The 18,260-nt window shown below is 38.1% G+C and overlaps 4 protein-coding genes across 11 annotated transcripts; all 4 read right to left on the bottom strand.

Moving 5' to 3' along the window:
* Nucleotides 1-62: 62 nt before the first annotated feature.
* Nucleotides 63-4,032, bottom strand: LOC103970238 (uncharacterized). 6 transcript variants are annotated; one of them, XM_018822497.2, is made up of 4 exons: nucleotides 2,594-3,398; nucleotides 1,727-1,836; nucleotides 369-612; nucleotides 63-271 (listed from the first exon to the last, which is right to left on the bottom strand). In XM_018822497.2, the coding sequence occupies exons 2-3, from the start codon at nucleotides 1,821-1,823 to the stop codon at nucleotides 383-385; spliced, it is 327 nt and encodes a 108-aa protein (XP_018678042.2). In that variant the 5' UTR covers nucleotides 1,824-1,836; nucleotides 2,594-3,398; the 3' UTR covers nucleotides 63-271; nucleotides 369-382. The 6 variants fall into 6 exon arrangements, with proteins under 6 accessions (XP_018678042.2, XP_064951332.1, XP_064951333.1 ...); XM_065095260.1 differs by lacking the exon at nucleotides 2,594-3,398 and adding an exon at nucleotides 3,893-4,032 and having other exon boundaries at nucleotides 63-612; XM_065095261.1 differs by lacking the exon at nucleotides 2,594-3,398 and adding an exon at nucleotides 3,893-4,028 and having other exon boundaries at nucleotides 63-612; nucleotides 1,727-1,842.
* On the bottom strand, nucleotides 3,709-9,390 carry LOC103970228 (uncharacterized). Of its 3 annotated transcripts, none has more exons than XM_065095253.1 (12): nucleotides 9,224-9,390; nucleotides 9,049-9,148; nucleotides 8,837-8,948; nucleotides 7,862-7,950; nucleotides 6,841-6,897; nucleotides 6,622-6,730; nucleotides 6,437-6,538; nucleotides 6,297-6,361; nucleotides 4,960-5,063; nucleotides 4,806-4,870; nucleotides 4,456-4,510; nucleotides 3,709-4,057 (listed from the first exon to the last, which is right to left on the bottom strand). In XM_065095253.1, exons 1-12 carry the CDS (start codon nucleotides 9,279-9,281, stop codon nucleotides 3,897-3,899), a joined length of 1,077 nt encoding a protein of 358 aa, XP_064951325.1. In that variant the 5' UTR covers nucleotides 9,282-9,390; the 3' UTR covers nucleotides 3,709-3,896. The 3 variants fall into 3 exon arrangements, with proteins under 3 accessions (XP_064951325.1, XP_009382200.3, XP_064951326.1); XM_009383925.3 differs by having other exon boundaries at nucleotides 8,837-8,945; nucleotides 9,224-9,386; XM_065095254.1 differs by lacking the exon at nucleotides 3,709-4,057 and adding an exon at nucleotides 4,220-4,336.
* A 223-nt stretch (nucleotides 9,391-9,613) lies between these two features.
* Nucleotides 9,614-10,353, bottom strand: LOC135605316 (histone H2AX-like). Its single transcript, XM_065095257.1, has 2 exons — nucleotides 10,064-10,353; nucleotides 9,614-9,978 (listed from the first exon to the last, which is right to left on the bottom strand). The coding sequence occupies exons 1-2, from the start codon at nucleotides 10,277-10,279 to the stop codon at nucleotides 9,751-9,753; spliced, it is 444 nt and encodes a 147-aa protein (XP_064951329.1). The 5' UTR covers nucleotides 10,280-10,353; the 3' UTR covers nucleotides 9,614-9,750.
* Nucleotides 10,354-11,812: 1,459 nt separating this feature from the next.
* LOC135605312 (methionine aminopeptidase 1B, chloroplastic-like) lies at nucleotides 11,813-17,961 on the bottom strand. Its single transcript, XM_065095250.1, has 10 exons — nucleotides 17,825-17,961; nucleotides 17,201-17,279; nucleotides 16,891-17,128; nucleotides 15,891-16,052; nucleotides 15,769-15,810; nucleotides 15,553-15,624; nucleotides 15,118-15,197; nucleotides 14,610-14,707; nucleotides 13,505-13,552; nucleotides 11,813-12,086 (listed from the first exon to the last, which is right to left on the bottom strand). The coding sequence occupies exons 1-10, from the start codon at nucleotides 17,925-17,927 to the stop codon at nucleotides 11,941-11,943; spliced, it is 1,068 nt and encodes a 355-aa protein (XP_064951322.1). The 5' UTR covers nucleotides 17,928-17,961; the 3' UTR covers nucleotides 11,813-11,940.
* Nucleotides 17,962-18,260: the final 299 nt, after the last annotated feature.

The raw sequence follows: 18,260 nt of genomic DNA, 5'->3' as shown, positions 1-18,260 counted from the left end.
GAAAAAATAGAAAGCATAGAATAAGATGTCAAGCAACGCAGCTGTCAGTCAAAAGCATCAGAGGCATGAACATGGATGTTGTCATTACAATTTGCACAAAGGTTTTGAGGTACACAAGTACTACCAATATCACATGGCAATGTTACTGTCCTAAGTTATTGCAATGCCAAACCAAAATGTTACAGGCAACATCATGTTCACAGTTTGTCTTTCTCTAGGTAATCCACTCCATCTGGGCGCCACTTGCATTAAATTTCTCAAGGAATTTGACCTAATGGAAGAAAAAGAAGCCATATACTACTGCATGATCTTACACAAACTTTCACTTGCAGTGAGAATGTAAATTAAGTTTGAGAAGCATATCTGACTTGGACACGAATCCTTATTCTGCTTTCTCCCGAGTTTGGGCATTGTCATCAGGTGTCACAGCTGCTGGTTGGTTAATGCTAGCTTTAGCTTCCGCTAAGAATGCAGGATCAGGCTGGTGCTCCATATTGCTGCCAGGCTCCTTTATCGCCATGATTATGTATAGCACAATCACCAGATTCACTGATATAACAGCAAGAAATCCACTAACAAGTGTTTGAGATGAAGATGAAAGCTTACTTGTACCTGGTCATCAAGAATAATATTAGATTGTGTTTGATTAGGGCGATAGAGATGGTGATCAACAAAGAGTATAGCACACATCAAAAGAATGGGGCAAGAAAAAAAAAACAATTTCTTTTTCTTATCTCCATTGGTGGAACTATCTGATCTGTAGTCAACTATTCATAAAAAAAGCTAATCCACAAGTAGTCACGTCCATTAAATGAAATATAATCTTATGAGATTAGAGTAGTCAATAATAAAAAAGAGAAGCCCTTCTCTTTTTGGCACATATGCTGCAGAGTAGCCATGGAATTCACCAGAGCTGAAAACTAGTGAAAAGCATATTAAAACCACATGCATGAAGGCATTTAAACAACACAGAGATATGTTATCTCCTTTTATTCACCTTGCAAACAATTTGTACTATACTCTTAAATACAAGTCTACATCTAAAATTCCAATAACATCTTTGATAGTATACAACACCAAGGCAAAGAACATAAAGTTCTTCACTACTAATTTGCCAACGAGATCTAAAATAGAACTTACCAACACTTGATCACTATTAATTCTCTTTAACCAACATTTAGCTTCAAACTAGCATCTCAATCTATCTCATCCACTAAATCTAGAATCTGTTAATCAATTGTTCATATACCTTCTATAACAAAGACAACTCATTCTTAGATTCAAATGACAGCTACTATAGATACTATTATTTGACGGTTCTGAGTGACTGCGACTGGAGAAAGGAATGGGATTTCTGAATCAAACAGAACTGATCCAAAGTGTCTTGTGCTCTTATGCAAAGAATATATTATTGATGCAAGCTTTTTTTTTCTCCTAAGCTGCAAAATTCTGGTCCATGTAAAGTTTCCTAGCCTATAGCAAAAGAGCACAGTTCTGGTCCATGTAAACCATAGTTTCTTATGATCTTTAGTCTAGACATCATATTAGAGCATGATAAGCGACACAAAATAATATCATAATGAAACAATTATTACAATGGAGCTTGAAGACATGCTTAAGTATACAGCTCAAACATCATTCTCAACTTGGAGATTGCAAGTATAAAAAGCTGGTAACCAACAATTGTAGATTATGATAAAGAATGCTAGAATGCAACTTACTGTACCAGGAAATATGTGATTATTAAACCCATATAATATAGCTACTGGAGCTATCCACATGACCATCGATGCAATAAAGAACTTCTTGATCACCCTTGACATTGCCTCTACTATTCTGCAACTTCATGAAAATCAATTAAAGAAGCCTCATTTTACTGCAGAATCATGTGAAATTGCAATCATCAATGATATTTACATTAAACAGGAATACTGTTGTCATTCATTCACATTAAATTAAAGAAGCCTCATATTAAACAGGAATATTGACGTCATTCATTTACATCAAATTAGTAGAAATCTGAATATTTCAGTTATCAAAGCTATGTATATAAAACCTAGTTTTATCAGCATCTAGACGAACTCTCAGTCCAAAAACATTGAGCATGCAGAACTAAATTACAACTTAAGTAGAGCGCCCACTGGTTTTTGAATGTTGCCATAATGGCTGTAAGTCCATGTCATTAATGCGATTATACCATTACAGCAATGTTTTATGTGCTACAAGGGTTGGTCTAGGCGATGGCAACTTGCCACCATGTAGAGTGCGGCCACAGTTGGTACTACTCTGCCTAATGGGAACACCAAGAAGAATCAGTTGAGGCACACGAAGGTACCCAAACCCATTGGAAGAGACAACTCTGCCAGTTGATCCAAAATTATCATGTACTTTTATAGAATTCCTGAACCATTTGTCTTCCAACGATCATGCGCACAACGCTTCACGGCCATAAAGATCTTAGTCACTACCAACTGAACCCCCCACCCTCTTCACCTCCCCTTGCACAAACCCTAGGAGACGGCAGACCATCATCGACACAGCGCAAGCAAACAAAGAAGACCCGACAGGAATTGCCGCTGGTGAAGAACCTTACCACGCTGAAGAATCAAGGAGATCAAGAGACAGATAAATCTCGTAAGCGAAGAGCAACAGCAGCAAAAAGGATTCCCCTATGGTCCCTCTCTTCTCCTCGCAGCCGTGTCGTGTCTGTTACATCCGCCGATGACCGCATATAAAAAAGCTCGTCGGCATCGGATTCGGATGTCACGAATCTCAAAGCAGTAACTCTCTCTCCCCTTTTCGAAGTTCTCTTGAATCGCCAGTCTCCGAAATATCCGGCGGCCGATCGAAGAGGATGGAATGAATTGTCAACCCTATTGTATCGGCAAGGGCGGCGGCGATGGGAAAAAGACGGCGAGACCAAGAGTTCGACGATGGGAAAAATCCTCGGTCAGCAGCAGAAACCTTCAAGCGCCACAAGAAGCTCTGCACCGCAAAGACCAAGTAAACCCCCCTCTACGCCAATCTCAAGATCGGTTCCATACCCAAGGCTTGTCTTTCTATCTGATGGGAGATCGTTGGTTTATCGTTGGTTTAGGCCCCTGATGTGTAGATGCGTGCTTGTATGATTGTTTGGCATTGGGTAAAAGTCATGTTCCGGTGTTAGCTTTTTGTAGTTTTCTCGGCCTCCCTCCTCTGATCGGGGTTTTGCTGCAGCCATCGACTTGGGATCTTTGGGCCGTCGAGGCTGAGAGGCAGCCAATGCTTAATATGAAGACCACGGACTGGAAACCACGCCCCAGAAGCTGCCTCCGCCGCGTCTGATGAGTTCCGCTGTGTCGCCGAGCCCCACCGCCTCGGTGGCTCAGGCCACCACGCCATATATTGTAGATAATTGTAGAAATGATGACTATATAGCAAAGAGAACTCCATGAAACAACATCAGTTCATATTGTCAACATTTAGGTCAAATTGTAGATGATGAGTATATGATGAAGAGAACTCAAAGAAACAATATGATGGATCAGACAGAATATATAGTTTCACAACAGAAGGGATTCACAGAGCTGACTCGGTTATACGAAATATCTTTGCAAACAGTAATATGATTCGACAAACAAGTACACAAATGGTAATTAAGACTCTTGCAAAATACTGGATGGGTGTACTACCAAGAAATGCTACGTATCCAGGAGCAGAAAAATAATATACAGCAAACAAAGATCAAAACTAATGCCAGGTTTGCAATATAGCTGCCTGCAGCATACACAAAATCCAGACCATTTAATCATTTTGAATTTTCTTTCCCTCTCTGAACATTGGTTAAAGACACATGAAAAGGGATCTCTTTCAGTAAATCAATTAGAACAATAAATATAATTAATATAGGGACCTGGTCACGGGCAAGGATTTGGATATCTTGCATGAACCATGTTGATCTCTGCAGTCATTTCTGATGTAAGATGGACATTACAAGCTTCGACCACCTCCCTAAGTTGCCAAACTTTTGTTGCACCAAAAACGGCACTTGCCACAAGAGGGTGAATCAACACAAATGCTGCAAAGGAGGAGCACATGAATCTTGGACGATAGAACACAATTTATAACCAACAGTCAGGAACTGACAAATGGCAGAACCAATATCTGATAATATTAGAAAGCATATGCCAAATCAGAAACAACACAGGTAACAATAATGACAGTGTTCTACATCATAAAATTCCAGAAGATGGATGCATTTAAGCAATTTAACTTCTTAGTGGCACATAGAATCAACTGACAATGTTCGCTATTGGGGTCAGATGGTTCCTGGAACATCATACTCAAAAGATAACATCTGCATAAGCCATACACAGCTTAAGTCTATGGTGACAAAAAAATCATCCCAGAATGTTGCATGAGTGGGAATTATAGAGTTTTGCACCTACATCGAGTAAACAAGATTAAGAACCATACCTATTGCAAGAGATAAAGGAGAGAGACCAAATTTTCTGGCAATATTTATGTAATCCTGCATAAGTATACCAATCAAACCAAGAGCAGGTCAAGGATACTCGCATAGGTAACTTGGCTAAGTTTCTAGATAGCTGTAGGATTTGCAAACCCATTTGAGCACAATATACTTTATTCACATATCAAATTGTATTAAGAGGATGACATATTTTATATATAATCTAGTCAATAAAACTATACAATTAAGGAAAACAGCATTTTTCACTATTATCTTTATGTGTCCAAAATTTTTCTTGAGTATTCAGATTTTCAGGTGTATTCTTCATGAAAAGACATAAACTAAACCTGCCTACCTCAACAGCTGCTTTCAAGGTTACATTTGAGAGGTTGTATCTGGATTCACCTTCAGAGTACCTTCCTAGGAAGGAGGAAAAAAGGGGGCAAAATCAAAAGGAAAGAAATGGATGCAGGATAATGTTAGCTTTTAGGATATGAAATGGCTTTAACCTCGAAAAAGATTCATTCTCGCATCTGATGGGCCTCCTCCTGCTGAAAAGTACTTCCCTGAAAGTATGCCCATCGCCATTGGACTGTAAGCTAACAAGCTAATGCTGTAAAGTTTCCATTGATATGATATAAGAATACAGCGGTAACCAACATATAAAACTGACAAAAGAAAGAAATAATTATATTAAGAAGAACACAACAGAGACTGAATTTCATTTCTAACAATGCTGAACCCAAATAACATATGAAATAGCATATGCATGTTTTATTGATGGCACAATCATGATATTGAGAATAAACTGTATATGCCTACTTCAAACAAGAAACAATAGTTAGTTAAACCAAGGTTCGCAATACCGTACCGTACCGGTGTTTCGACCTGGGCTCGGTACCGGCACGGTACAGTATACCGAGCGGTACACCCAGGTGTACCGAGCGGTATACGCAGGTGTGCCGAGTACTGTAGCTCTGCTACAGTGCACTCGAACCAGTAGTAGGCGATCCGCGTACCGACAACCTGTCGGACCGGTACGTACCGCCCGTACTGGGCGGTACAGTTCGGTACTGCAGACCATGAGTTAAACCTCTCTTGACACCAAGATTCTTCTAGTCTATTAGGCCTGATCTTTCACTATCTTCAATGATTCTGAATTTTTCAGGCCTCCTGCTTGCTTAGGGCCTTCACAAGAGAAAACCATCTCAAGAACAAATAGCAAGAGCATAGTCAACTAGAACTTTGAGCATTAGTATCAACTCTGATCCTTACTGTTTAAAGTGCAAAGATATAACAAGTAACACTTGAGTACTAAGTTGTACTTGTATGCTCGATCTATGAATTTTCTCATGTCTGTGCTATTGCACATCATCCTTTTTTTTATTTATTTTTGGCTGTACATGGGATTCCATGTGCTAAACATTTGTGCAATGCTACTCATATGATTGTACTTATCATTCAAGTAAGATCACCAAGTTGTCTTCTATGTTAATGACACAACCAAGGTAATAAAGATAAGGCATTTCTTTTTTCTTGAAGCAAAAACAAACTGATTACAGTATTCTATAATGGTTTAATATGACATTCAGAAGCTATTGAAATTAGCTGGGGTTCAAAATTGTCTCTTTGATAGATCAATTGCTGCAGTTACTGCTCAAATTCTGAGTTCAAGATATGACGAAAAGCCTTTATGTTATTAAGAAAAGCACAGTACAACAAGGCATGCGTGAGACTAGCTTAGAAATGAAACTAAATAAGACCACACAGCCATCATACTTCCAAAAGGAAACAGATCTGGACATGAATACAAGGGCAACACTAAATTAACCTGATAAAGTATCACCTCTCATGATGGCAGCACTCAGCTAATCCACAATCAAAATTTCGACAGAGCAAGTTATAGGAGTTCTGGCAGGAAAGTTAGCAATTGTCATAAATCATAAAAGGGTACACATATTTCATGTCTCAGGTTAAAGTTGTTACCTGCACAGTGATTATCTTAGGGCTGGACTGAATGTAATTAGAAATATGAAGAAACTTCATCACACCATATGGTGTTTCATTACTGAGCCCAATGTACCTGATCTGCAAGCAAGAGAATGTAAATCAAATGCTTACTATTAAAACAATCTGACAACCATTGCTAAAATGTCACACTAAAGGAATACCTTGCCAGAATCAACAGCTTTTCCTAGAGCATCAAGCTGCTCCTCTATAGCTACAGACCCATACTGTTGACGTGGATCATAATCAGTTTCTCCAAACATTGGAACATAACTGAAAATGGCTTAGAGAAAAGATAGCAATTAGAAGTTAAGCTAAAATTGGAATTATCAGCAAGGTATTTCAAAAATGTTTAATTTACTGAGTAATATATAGGCATATACCGGTCAGGCCAATGTATCTGGTAAAGGTCGATGTAGTCTGTGCTGAGTCTCAACAAGCTGTATTAAGTGAAAAGGCATGAATAAGAAAAGTAATCACCAAACAACAAACAACAATATATCATGTTCCAAAGCCAACCTTAACTGCTTGATATAAGCAATTCTGATAATCATTTCATTGGAAGTCTAATTTCTGTATCTGCACTATGAATGATTTATTTGCAGACAAAGCATGCTAGGAGAAAGTGCATCTACAAGTTCATACATGTTATAAAATGACATGTTCTATATCACCTCTTATTGCTCCACCTTACCTAGACTACTCCAGGCAAAATTCCATATGAAAAGAGATTTGACTAATCCATTTCGTTCATATGTTTAGCTGACTCATTGAAGTTCAAATTTTAATTATCTTAACTGAATGCTCGAAAGTTTGCCTCTTAATTCTCTACAGCCAAAGCAGATGTTTAATCTAAGAAATTTGAAGTGTTTGTTAGTTGCTTACTGATGGTTGATATGGGTAGAGCGTTCATCTTTTGCTCCAATCTTACCAGTCCTTTTGTTATATGTGTGTGTGTGTGATGCACAATGAGTATGTGATCTTAAACTACAACTTCGTTTTTTCATGGCCAGACAAGAACAAGTTTAATTAATAAAAAATGGACAACATACAGAGCTACGTTTGATATGTAAAATTTAAACTACAGAAGAATCGAAGATTGAGGCACAATAACAAGCCTCAATCGGTTAGTTACGAAAGGACCTCATGCAGGGCCCAGCTACACAATCTAGGCCATGCCAGTAGGGGCCACTTGTCTAGACAAGGGTGGTTTAGAATCCACCTTAAATATTACAATAGTCTCATCTGCATAACCTATCAATCCTTCGAAATTCCCAAAATCAGGTAACTTCCCTATTGTGGGAATATGGTCATTCTGATTTTGTCAATCAAAATAGCAATTAAATCACATTTTTCACTCTCCAGGTGAGGTAATTGCACACTGAAAGAAGTGATACAAAGAACCTGTCATTGATAGCCTCTAAAATGTTATTAGCATCCAATGATTTAGGTCCCCCACGTATCCAAGTCATCTGACCAGAAGGTCCTGTCACCTGCAAGTTGAGTAGTTTGAATTGTCTGAAGAATCAAATAGTATAGGACGTCCAACCAAACTATAGTATGCACTCCAGATATAACAGATTATTAGGACTGATTTAGTAATTTAAATGTCTCAAAGGGTCAAGTAATAAGAAGACCAGAATTTGGTCACATAAATGTGTCAGATTGTGAGATAATGGTTATTAACCGACAAAAACGAAGAGAAAAATAGAAGCAAGATTGTCGAGCAGTGTACCAAATCAAAGAATCTGGATATGAATTGGCACCAGTTCCTGGTACTCAAACTTATATAAGATATACGAATTATGGAAGGTAATGTGTGATATCAGAGTGAATAGTATTCTAGATATCGATCTACTTAAATGGCTGTCTGCGTTTATGATGTTAAGCTAGTTCCTAGTGACCAAAGGTGAGGCATAGATATCCATTTCCAAGAGATGAACTGTCCAATAAGTTCAGCTGAGGAAAAAATATATACCCATCGAACAATAACAACAAGCCCTTCTATTACTATGAAGTCATCCAACCAAATGCTGTTCATGGCCAAACCATTTTGTCATTCAGCAAAATGATGTCCATGGCCAATTCAGATATTTCACATCACAACTTAGATTACTCTTGTCGAGATTTGCTTGCTAAAGCTAGGAACCATAGACAATCCCTGACCTCCGTGTCTTTGCAACGTTTATAAAATGTCATGTTGTCATCAAAGAGCTTTCAGCTTTAATGAACAATACTTCCAGAATTCGAACTCCTAGATGGGTATAGAAGGCCAGATGCTAAGAACAAGATTTAGAATTTTCACCCTAGAAAGAAAAAGAAAAAAGAAGCTAAAGCATAATGATGCCACTGACACGAGCACAGACACAAAGAACGGACCTTGGTGGCAAGAACAATGCGGTCGCGTGGTACATTCCGCGCGCGCATCCAACGACCAATGTACTCCTCGCTCCTCCCCTGGGTCTCTCTGCGCTGCGGCACCGGATACCTTCTTCCAGAAAGAGAAGTCAGCACAGACGCAGAAACCCTAATCATGAAGAGGGGCTTTGGTTGGATCGCAGCGTACGGCATAAAGGGAGGCGATTGCTTACATCTCGGCGCTGTCGAGAAAGTTGATGCCGGCTTCGAAGGCCACGTCGAGAAGACGGAAGGACTGCGGCACCGTGTTCTGCTCCCCAAGCGTCATGGTTCCTAGAGCGACTTGGAATCAGAAACGGGCTAAAAAGGTAACCAAAGAGGGGAGGGAGAGAGAGAGAGAGAGAGGACCGAAGCAGAGCCTGGAGACGCTGAGATCAGGCGCAAGTAGGAACATGGGAACGGCCATTCCTCCCGCAGTCCCTCTTCTACGGTTCTACCTATGCCGCCGTGCTCTTCTTGAGCCTTATGCGATGAAAACACTTCCGGTAGCATTTTTTCCATATAAAAGAAACGTTATCCCAAATAACATGTTTTAACTATTAAAAACACTTGCTTTTTATTATATGCGAAGAATAGTCTAGAGTTTTCCAGCTGTCACGCTAACAAGTTGACGTCCGTTAAAAGAACTTTTCTTAGTTGCGGATAACGCCCCTTGTCGGATCTTAACCCGTTAAGTCTCGATGTTATAAACGACCGTATGAACAAATCTTGAAATCTTAGAAAAAACCAAACAATAAATGGCAACAGATAACATCCGCCGGCGAAACATTTGCATTAACTAACCAAAAGCCTGATGGGTTCTTGGAGACAGAGCCGAGCAAACATTATACTACAAAGCCGGACAAAACAAACGGGATATACGAGGACTATAAACCCTAGAACTCCTGCGAAGCGGACCCGATATCGCCCTTCCCCTTGCCGCCGGTCTGCTTCTTCGGGAGCAGGACCTGGTGGATGTTGGGCACCACTCCACCGTTGGATATGGTTACGGCGCCCAGGAGCCGGCTCAGTTCCTCGTCATTCCGCACCGCCAGTTGTATGTGCCTCGGGATGATCCGGTTCTTCTTGTTGTCCCTGGCCGCGTTCCCCGCCAACTCTAGCACCTGAAAACCCAAGATAATCCTCGCCAAGCTTAGATCAAAAGGCTAAATCCTGTAATCCCACAAGGGGAAGAGGGGGTCGACTTGCCTCGGCAGCAAGATACTCGAGAACGGCGGAGAGATAGACCGGGGCGCCGGCACCGACGCGCTCAGCGTACCGCCCGGCTTTGAGGAAGCGCGCGATCCGGCCGACGGGGAACTGGAGTCCGGCCTTCTGAGAGCGGGAGACGCTCTTCGAGGCCTTTGGCTTGCCCCGACCTCCCTTTGTGGTAGTCGCCGCCGCTGCCGCACCCGACGAACTCATGTCTTCGACGGTCTCCTTTGCCTTGCCTCTGAACAAGTGAAAGAGGGATGACCGAAGGCAAGAGTTTAGGATCCGTGGGCGTGGTCTTTTATAGAAAAGACAAGTCGTCCGATGTTATTGGTGAGAGTTCCCGACTCGCGGATCGCCATCGTGTCGGTACTTTGGAGCGTCCGATGGACCGGTTGCATGAGACATCGGACGGATATTATTTACAGCACCATTCTAGTATGTTTACGACCCCGCCGTTCCCGCCCTTTTACGTGCCACGTCGGTTGACGCCATTTGCGATCACGGAAGCTGTCAACCGTTGGATACGAGATGCAAGGTGAGACGGTGTTGCTTTGAGATCAACGAACTTGCGTGCGTCCAAATGAGCACTTAAAAGACTGTTGAGTCTTTTTTTCGTTATCATTTGATCAGTTTAACCTAGACTAATTACATTTCCTCCTTATAATTAAATATTTTTAATATTATTTTTATATTTTAAAAATTATATTAAAATCTTTATATTTATGACAATAAAATATTTTAAAAAATTTATATAAAATTAAAAACTAATTTTATAGATTTAAAATTTAAAAAAAATATATTAAAACGATAAAATAAATATTTTATTTTTATAAATATAAAATTTTCAATATAATTTTTAAAATATACCGATCAAAATACTAAATATGGGACTAATTGTATTTGATCAGTTTAACTTAAGTCATGCAAGAACGTGGGACTAATTACATATTCCTCTTTATAATTAATTATTTTTTATATTTAATTTTTTTATTTTTTAAAAAAATATATTATAATTTTTATATTTATGAAAATAAAATATTTAAAAATAAAAAATAATTTTATAGAATTAAAAAAATATTAAAAAGATAAAATTAAATATTTTATTTTTATAAATATAAAAATCTCGACATAATTTTTAAAGTATAAAAATCAAAACACTAAATATAACTAATTAAAAAATATATAATTAATTTGATAACATATCAATTTGGTTTAAGCAGCTCTTCGGACCCTCTTAGTTTCTGAACGCACAGCAGTACATGAACCATAAAGAATAATCTAAGTTAGAAATAAGAATTAGGAACTTTTAAAAGATTAAAGCCATACATATAATAAATTTTGACGAGAATGAGATTAATAGGATGATTTGCATGATAAGAAAAACTATATTCCAACAATAACATTTCTGAAAATTTTAGGGGGCTTCACCCTATATACATGCTACTTCTAGCTAAGAATAAGCTAACAATTACAGAATGCTAGGGAATAAATTGTTTTCAAAGAAGAAAATTAGTCATTCAAACAAAATCTGGGCTTATCAAACAGCCGGTAGGTACGACAGCCACCATAACAATTAATTGGGATACACTCAATGGTAGGTTGGTGCTGCAAATTTAGGATCATACTTCCATTAGTTCTTGCCACAAACAATACAGTACAAGAACCAATACATTGTGACAGATGCCACCATGCACATTTATCAGGTGACTGCATTGCAGGTCTCATATTATAATATACAGATGGTTGGCCAATATTAGGATCTTTGAGAAAAAGAATCATTGGATGCAGCATGAGAGTTATCATAAATCATCTTGGAATAGAAGTACAATTATAAGTAAAAAAAACAAATCAGAGAATTTAATGATGCTAATCTAATACTTTGTTAAAATTTCTGCTCCCTTCTGGGTTATCAGTATGGTATGCTCGAATTGAGCAGCAAGGCTGCCATCAGCTGTCACCGTAGTCCAATTGTCACCCCATGTTATGCACTCAATGCTTCCCATTGTGAGAATAGGCTCTGTGGAAATGATAAGCAGTTAGCAACAAGGAAGAAAAAGATTAGCTGATTATTGATCAAGGATTACAATACCAAATGATATCGCTCATACCGGACGGTACGTACCGGTCCGCTAGTAGACCGGTACATAGACCACTCACTACCGGGCGGTACCATTGATCTAGCCCTGTATCGGATAATACAAGGTTGTATCGGGCAGTAATGGTCGATATTTCGACCGTTACAACCCGAAATAGGTCAGTAACGATCGATTTCGATCGTCACCACCTGCTACCGGGCGATATCAGCCTTGCTGGGACGAGGGAAGAAGAAGCGTCGATGGAGAAGAGGGAGAAGAAACGGGAGAATCAAGAGAACCTCCGACGCTTCCCGATTCGACGCCACCCTCCCTCAACGATCCCGATCCAGGAGGTAACAGAGTGGCAACGACTCGGCTTCTTCTTCACCACGTTATTCGCCATAGGGCGGATATGTCTGTGGCCTTCGATGTCTTCATCGAACGCCACAGATGAGGAGAAGAAAAGGAGACGTCGAGGCAACGTACACCTCCTTTTTATTTTTTTATTTTTTTTATATATTTATATTATATTATATTATATATATATATATATATATATATATACACACACGTATCAAGCGGTATGCTCTTGCAAAAGCTCGATACGTCAGTATAGTACGAAATTACGAACCTTGTTATTGATAACTCTAAAAATGCATGTTCAAAGGCAGTAAAATTTTGGGAGCAGAGGCTGAACATAACTCATGATGTATCGCAAATCCTTTAGTGTAGACAACATTAATCACTGTCTGTCAGCTTCATTGAAGCTGTTCCTTCGCAATAATATAGGTTATTATGGGGCAAAGGAGTGGTAACTTTTCATTTGCTTCAGAAGTGGGATAATTTTGCAAGTTAAAATCTCTCAAAGTTTGGATGGGACCAACTTGGCATAATGTAGAAAACAGCAGCTGTAAGTTCAACAAAACATCATTTCTCCTTTTGTATTTCTACACGCTCAATTATGCAATTAGAATTGATGTCATGACTGATGACACATTTTGCATTCTACATCAATAATTGTCTGCGTAGTCATACATAACTTTCCTGACCTCCAATTCAATTTCCAAATGCCAACCATCAATTAACCACTCTCAACTACAGAGTACCTAAAACATAGCTTGACCAGTAGGAAACTACTATTACTATTCTGAACATGCAATCATAAGCATGAAGATAACAACTAATTCTGGAAGATCTGCCCAATGTATGCATATGATTTTATCAGAAGGATCAACAATGGCTTAACCATGAAAACATACTTATCATCTCTTTAAAGTTCCAAATAATGCAACAAAAACTGAAAGAAAAAAGATTATTCTGAAGTAGAATATTCCAGAGATATGATGTACAAGAAACATACCAATGGTAAATGTTTCACCTTCAACCATATAGCCAGGGTTATCGTTACCTGTCAAATTGAAGATTGTAATTCCGATGAGCAAAATTTGAATAATGTTAGATGCTAAGCAATCTTAACATGAATATGTCACAGATACAAATAAAAAAATAGCCTAAACACATATCTATATGTACACAACAAATGTACCTGCTCATGTAATGTAGTCTCCATAACATATCCATATATTTAAGAGTTTGATCAAGTTCTGAACTATAGTTTTAAGGAAAAAAGAGCCTTGTATATAAATGTCTATATGAGTAAATCTCTTTCTTGAAATTTTGTCAAGGGTTCCTCCCCATCCTTACCATCTCATTCTATCTCCAAATAAGAAAAGAGTATAGTAATACATAACCAGTTTCATGTTACAACATTACATGACAATAACAAAATCAATGGTTGATCATGGCAATTTGCTATTATTTAATTAATAAGTAATCTGCTTTATATCTGCTACAAGATTCTAAGCCACCCTGATGTCTGCCAACTATCTTCCTACAGCTTCACAGTGAATAGTTCATGCCTCAACCAGCTATACTAGAAGCTTAACAACCCTTTGTTCACAAACTTTTAATTATGACATTGAAATTCTTATATCTAAGTGAAATTAATATATCTATTAATCCAATAAATATTTCCTGATGTTGGTCTACTAGGGGATCATAGCTTACCCAACTCAATTTGACATCTTATCAGGATGCCAATACATCCAGACCTCTGGGGTTTCAACTTCCAACAAGGGACCAAACAAGAAGACCCTCAATTAAGATCACATAAGGTAAAGTGTGAGCCCCTACCTTGCCTCATAATTGCCTAAAGGCAATTGTCAAGCTATCAGAAACAATGGATCAGTATCTTGTCATACTGGTATCTTTGGAGTATATGAGTTTTAAGCAAGAGACTAACCTAGTCAAACTGTCAAGTTATTGCATATGTGTGTGAGAGTGATGATAAGAACAATAATGTCTTGGATCTAACAAAGGACTTGTGAACATGATTCAAGGCCCTTTCAGAGACTCAAACTTCTCACTCAGGCATAATCATAAGTATATTGAGTTAGATGACTCACGATGATGCAAAATAATCGGTTCAGAGTGAAATACTTTCCCAACACCATGTCCGACAAAACGTTCCACCACGCTGAAGCCATGTCTTTCAGCAAGCTCACTAGGAGTATTAAAAGCATTAACTGAAGCATATGAATGCAAGTTAAAAGAAGTACTAGCAAAGAGGATCCTAGATTGACTTATATATTAAATTGTATAACCTCACTTTCTAAACATGAATGGTAACTAATTATGACATCTTATCAAGGCAATTAATACCAATCCACATGATTAAATTTGTGAATTCAAGGAAATAAGACAATGAAGCATGGAGTTCTTACAGTAATTTATGTACCACTATCTCAAAAGATACTACAATTTCCAAGACTTCTGTGTAAACATGAAGGGACAACATGCAAGGCAAATACATGTAACTAATATGGAGCAGCAACAACAATTTGAACAGGCCAGAAGATGTTTGAATCAGATTCAAATTAATATTTGAAGTTTCTAGGATATTTATTTGCATACCTAATTTTCTTGCCGATCTTTTTAAAGCTTACACCATCTTTGCAGATAGATATGGCTCTGTGCAAGCATTCTTCAGTCACCTAATACAGGAAGTAGTTACTGATATCAGAATCAACAATAAATGAAGATACAGAATTTCAGGTTAAGGTACAGCTTCAAGTATAAACATGGAAGAATGCTGCAGTTACCTCATTTAAGAAGTGCCATAAGCTTAGAGATTTCATGATTTAGACAGCAACTTGATATAGCACCAGAATTTAAATTGATCTAACTGACAAAAACTAGAGAAGTACATTTTTTCAATTTCAAGAATTCATCAACTGTTAATTGCTTGACTCTGGAAATTGACATATTGCGCCATCAGTGTTCTAGTAATTTAACTACCACGATGCTAATAACATAATTTATTTGTGCTACAAAGAAGTAACAGAATACCTTTACAAGTCTTTTTGTAGGTTCATCAACATTTCCACATAAAAATGTTTTTGATGTGTCACCATGGTAACCCTGAATCAAAGGCAAAAAAACTTTTAATATCCGAATGATAAGAAGTCAGTAGATAAATCTATGTGAGTTCCCATTTTTCTTGAATATATGGAAGGAAAAAATATTAGAAAGGAAATGATCCCAGAGAATGAGAAAGGAATATACATTCAGGTAGACTGTCACATCTATGTTTATTATGTCACCATCCTGCATAAGAGAAAAAGTTATCTGTGAAAGGGAAATATTTGTTTAATGTTAAGAATATGACAATTCTCCTATTTCTGAACCTGTAGCTGGCGAGAATCAGGTATTCCATGGCACATGCATTCATTAACTGATGTACAAACACTTTTTGGAAAACCACCATATCCAAGCGGGGAAGGATAAGCACCAGCATCAACTATCATCTTGTGCACTGCTTTATCAATCTCGTCTGTTGTTACTGATGGCTGGTACAGAGACATGCTAATAATGTGTCATTCTTACTAGAAGGATGCAATTGGTTGATGTATATTTGAAGTTATTCTACAAAAGAACAAAGATTTCTATGTGACAATAAATGGCTATAATATAGATTAAGTGAATTATTTTCTTTTAGGATACATGTTTTGAGAGTTCAAGAGGCCTCTTTTAGACATTTTTTGTGGGGTGATGACATCAACATTTTCTTCTATAGATCCTATAAATTAGTGAGCTTGTAAGCCAGAGAGGCATGGTTAATTGATATTATCCTTGTTTGTAATAAAATCAAATTTAGTTGTCTCTCTTTCTTCCCCTCTTGTTCTCTTGGGAGTACTACCTTTCCTTGAAGAGAAGTAAATAGGAGGCCCATCCTATCATTCTCCCAAGGAAAGATGTTTTTGTTGCAAAAAAGAGACATATGCTAAATCCAATCAAATCCTATCATTCTTCCAAGGAACATGGGACATGAGGATGTAGATGGACTCCTACTTCTATATTAAGTTCCTTAAACAATGAGAGTACAGGATACAATAAAAGTTTCGAAGTATTTAAAAAATAGTTTAAGGGTAACAACCAAGGGGAACACAAGGCCAGTTATTCTATCAAATACAGGAGAACAATTGGATCTTTTAGCATAAATGATCATTAAGGTCCTTAAATATAAAGTAACTCAATGGAGGATGACAGGAAGTTCTACATTATCAAACAACGTGACTACACAAAAGAAACTGCAGAGATACTGCACTACTGCTTTAAAGCACTTAGCAGTATACCATAATATCTGAACTAAGTCCTAAATCCTAATATTGTGAAATTCACACTTACCCTGACTAATGTCCCTGCAAAGTCTAAAACGCGTGCAGCAAGCTCACCAGCAGCCTTCATGCGATCAATACCCTCCTCATCATGTATCTGATGTTCACTAGAAATCTCAGGCAAGAGTTTTGTACCCACATAAGGAGGTCTAAGAATGTGCTCTGGAACTGGAAGTGGTCCTGACACTTTTCCACGTCTCAACGGAGGCCTTTTTGTTGCTTTACCTGAACTTTGGAGCTCCCTAGACCTTTAAGTAAAATATAATTAAGATACCCAGCCAATTCCAACACTACAGCAGAACTAACAACAGATCTAGTACCTCCTGATTCGCATGGCCTCTTCAAGTCCTGACAACTTCCTAGATACTATAACAATGTTCTTTTGTACAATACTGGTTCCTGTACAACGCAAAGGAATCAAAATACATGAATAAGCCAGCAAACATGCACGCTGATTATATTGTATAAAAATGACGAACCAACAAATGGTATATATGAGCAAAATCTTCCTTACAAAAGTGACAGTATATTCAAGTTAGAGTTTTTGCCATTACATAGATATATTTTTTGAACGAAAACCCAAACAAAGAAAAAATCATCCTTTTCTTTTTATGATCATTGATCAGTTGCTTATTCGAGAAAGTAGAGAAGAAGAATAAGTCCCACTCCAATAAATAGCTAGATGCCTTTCTACACGAGATAAGACTTACACCAGAACAATCAGGCCTACAGCCACTAGTAGTGTCATGGCTAACATTCGTAAACAGGGAATAATTGAGTTCCTATTTCACAGAAAAAGGGCCAATTTAGTCCTAAATATTGTGGACCACAATCCGATGGCACCTGTAGAAAACTTAGTTCCTAATATGATCTCGTTCGACGGCGAAGATAAACCCTAATCGAAGTTAAAACGGCTGGGAGCGCGAGCTCCTCAGAGTCCATACCTCGTCCGCCAGAAAACAAGGTCCGGAGGGTTCGTGCTTCCAAGAAAGAGGAGGAAGACGACGCGAGGGTCGGCCCGGTGATGAAGGAGACCATCGACTCCATCTCTCGGTCCTTACCGTGGTTCTTGCAGATGAAATTAAACGGACTGTAGATGTTGGAAGCCCGATATAACGAAAATAGGATTTCTGATGTATCGCCACGTGTCCGTCCAAGCTATCACAGTATCCGGCGCTAATTAAGTATTATCCTCCGATTAACTACCGGCAAACCAAAATATTACATTAAGATCCATATACTTATAAAAATAAAATATTTAACATCATTATTCTAATAAAATCTTTTTTTATTTGTAATCTTATAAAATTATTTTTTTAACCCTGTAAAAGGATTTAAACGTCTTATTTTTATTTGTAACTTTTAAGAATATAAAAATCG

The sequence above is a fragment of the Musa acuminata genome, chromosome BXJ2-2 (assembly GCF_036884655.1).
Source record: "Musa acuminata AAA Group cultivar baxijiao chromosome BXJ2-2, Cavendish_Baxijiao_AAA, whole genome shotgun sequence".
NCBI classification, from domain to species: domain Eukaryota; kingdom Viridiplantae; phylum Streptophyta; class Magnoliopsida; order Zingiberales; family Musaceae; genus Musa; species Musa acuminata.
Note: the sequence above shows the minus strand (reverse complement) of the source record. Positions and strands in the feature narration are given on the sequence as shown.

Bases quoted from the DNA above. Each gene is read 5' to 3' on its own strand.
- LOC103970238 (XM_065095260.1), bottom strand. From the start codon at position 1,823: ATGTCAAGGGTGATCAAGAAGTTCTTTATTGCATCGATGGTCATGTGG. The intron at 613-1,726 runs GTACAGTAAGTT...CTTGATGACCAG, and splicing joins TAATAATCACATATTTCCTG to GTACAAGTAAGCTTTCATCT.
- LOC103970228 (XM_065095253.1), bottom strand. From the start codon at position 9,281: ATGGCCGTTCCCATGTTCCTACTTGCGCCTGATCTCAGCGTCTCCAGG. The intron at 6,898-7,861 runs GTTCTTTGTATC...CACTTAATACAG, and splicing joins TTAGAGGCTATCAATGACAG to CTTGTTGAGACTCAGCACAG. The intron at 4,058-4,455 runs GTATGGTTCTTA...CCTCCTTTGCAG, and splicing joins TCCTTTATCTCTTGCAATAG to CATTTGTGTTGATTCACCCT.
- LOC135605312 (XM_065095250.1), bottom strand. From the start codon at position 17,927: ATGGAGTCGATGGTCTCCTTCATCACCGGGCCGACCCTCGCGTCGTCT. The intron at 15,811-15,890 runs GTTCAGAAATAG...TCTCTTATGCAG, and splicing joins CTGATTCTCGCCAGCTACAG to GATGGTGACATAATAAACAT. The intron at 14,708-15,117 runs GTATGCAAATAA...TAATACTCCTAG, and splicing joins AAGATCGGCAAGAAAATTAG to TGAGCTTGCTGAAAGACATG.
- LOC135605316 (XM_065095257.1), bottom strand. From the start codon at position 10,279: ATGAGTTCGTCGGGTGCGGCAGCGGCGGCGACTACCACAAAGGGAGGT. The intron at 9,979-10,063 runs GCAAGTCGACCC...TTGGGTTTTCAG, and splicing joins TCGAGTATCTTGCTGCCGAG to GTGCTAGAGTTGGCGGGGAA.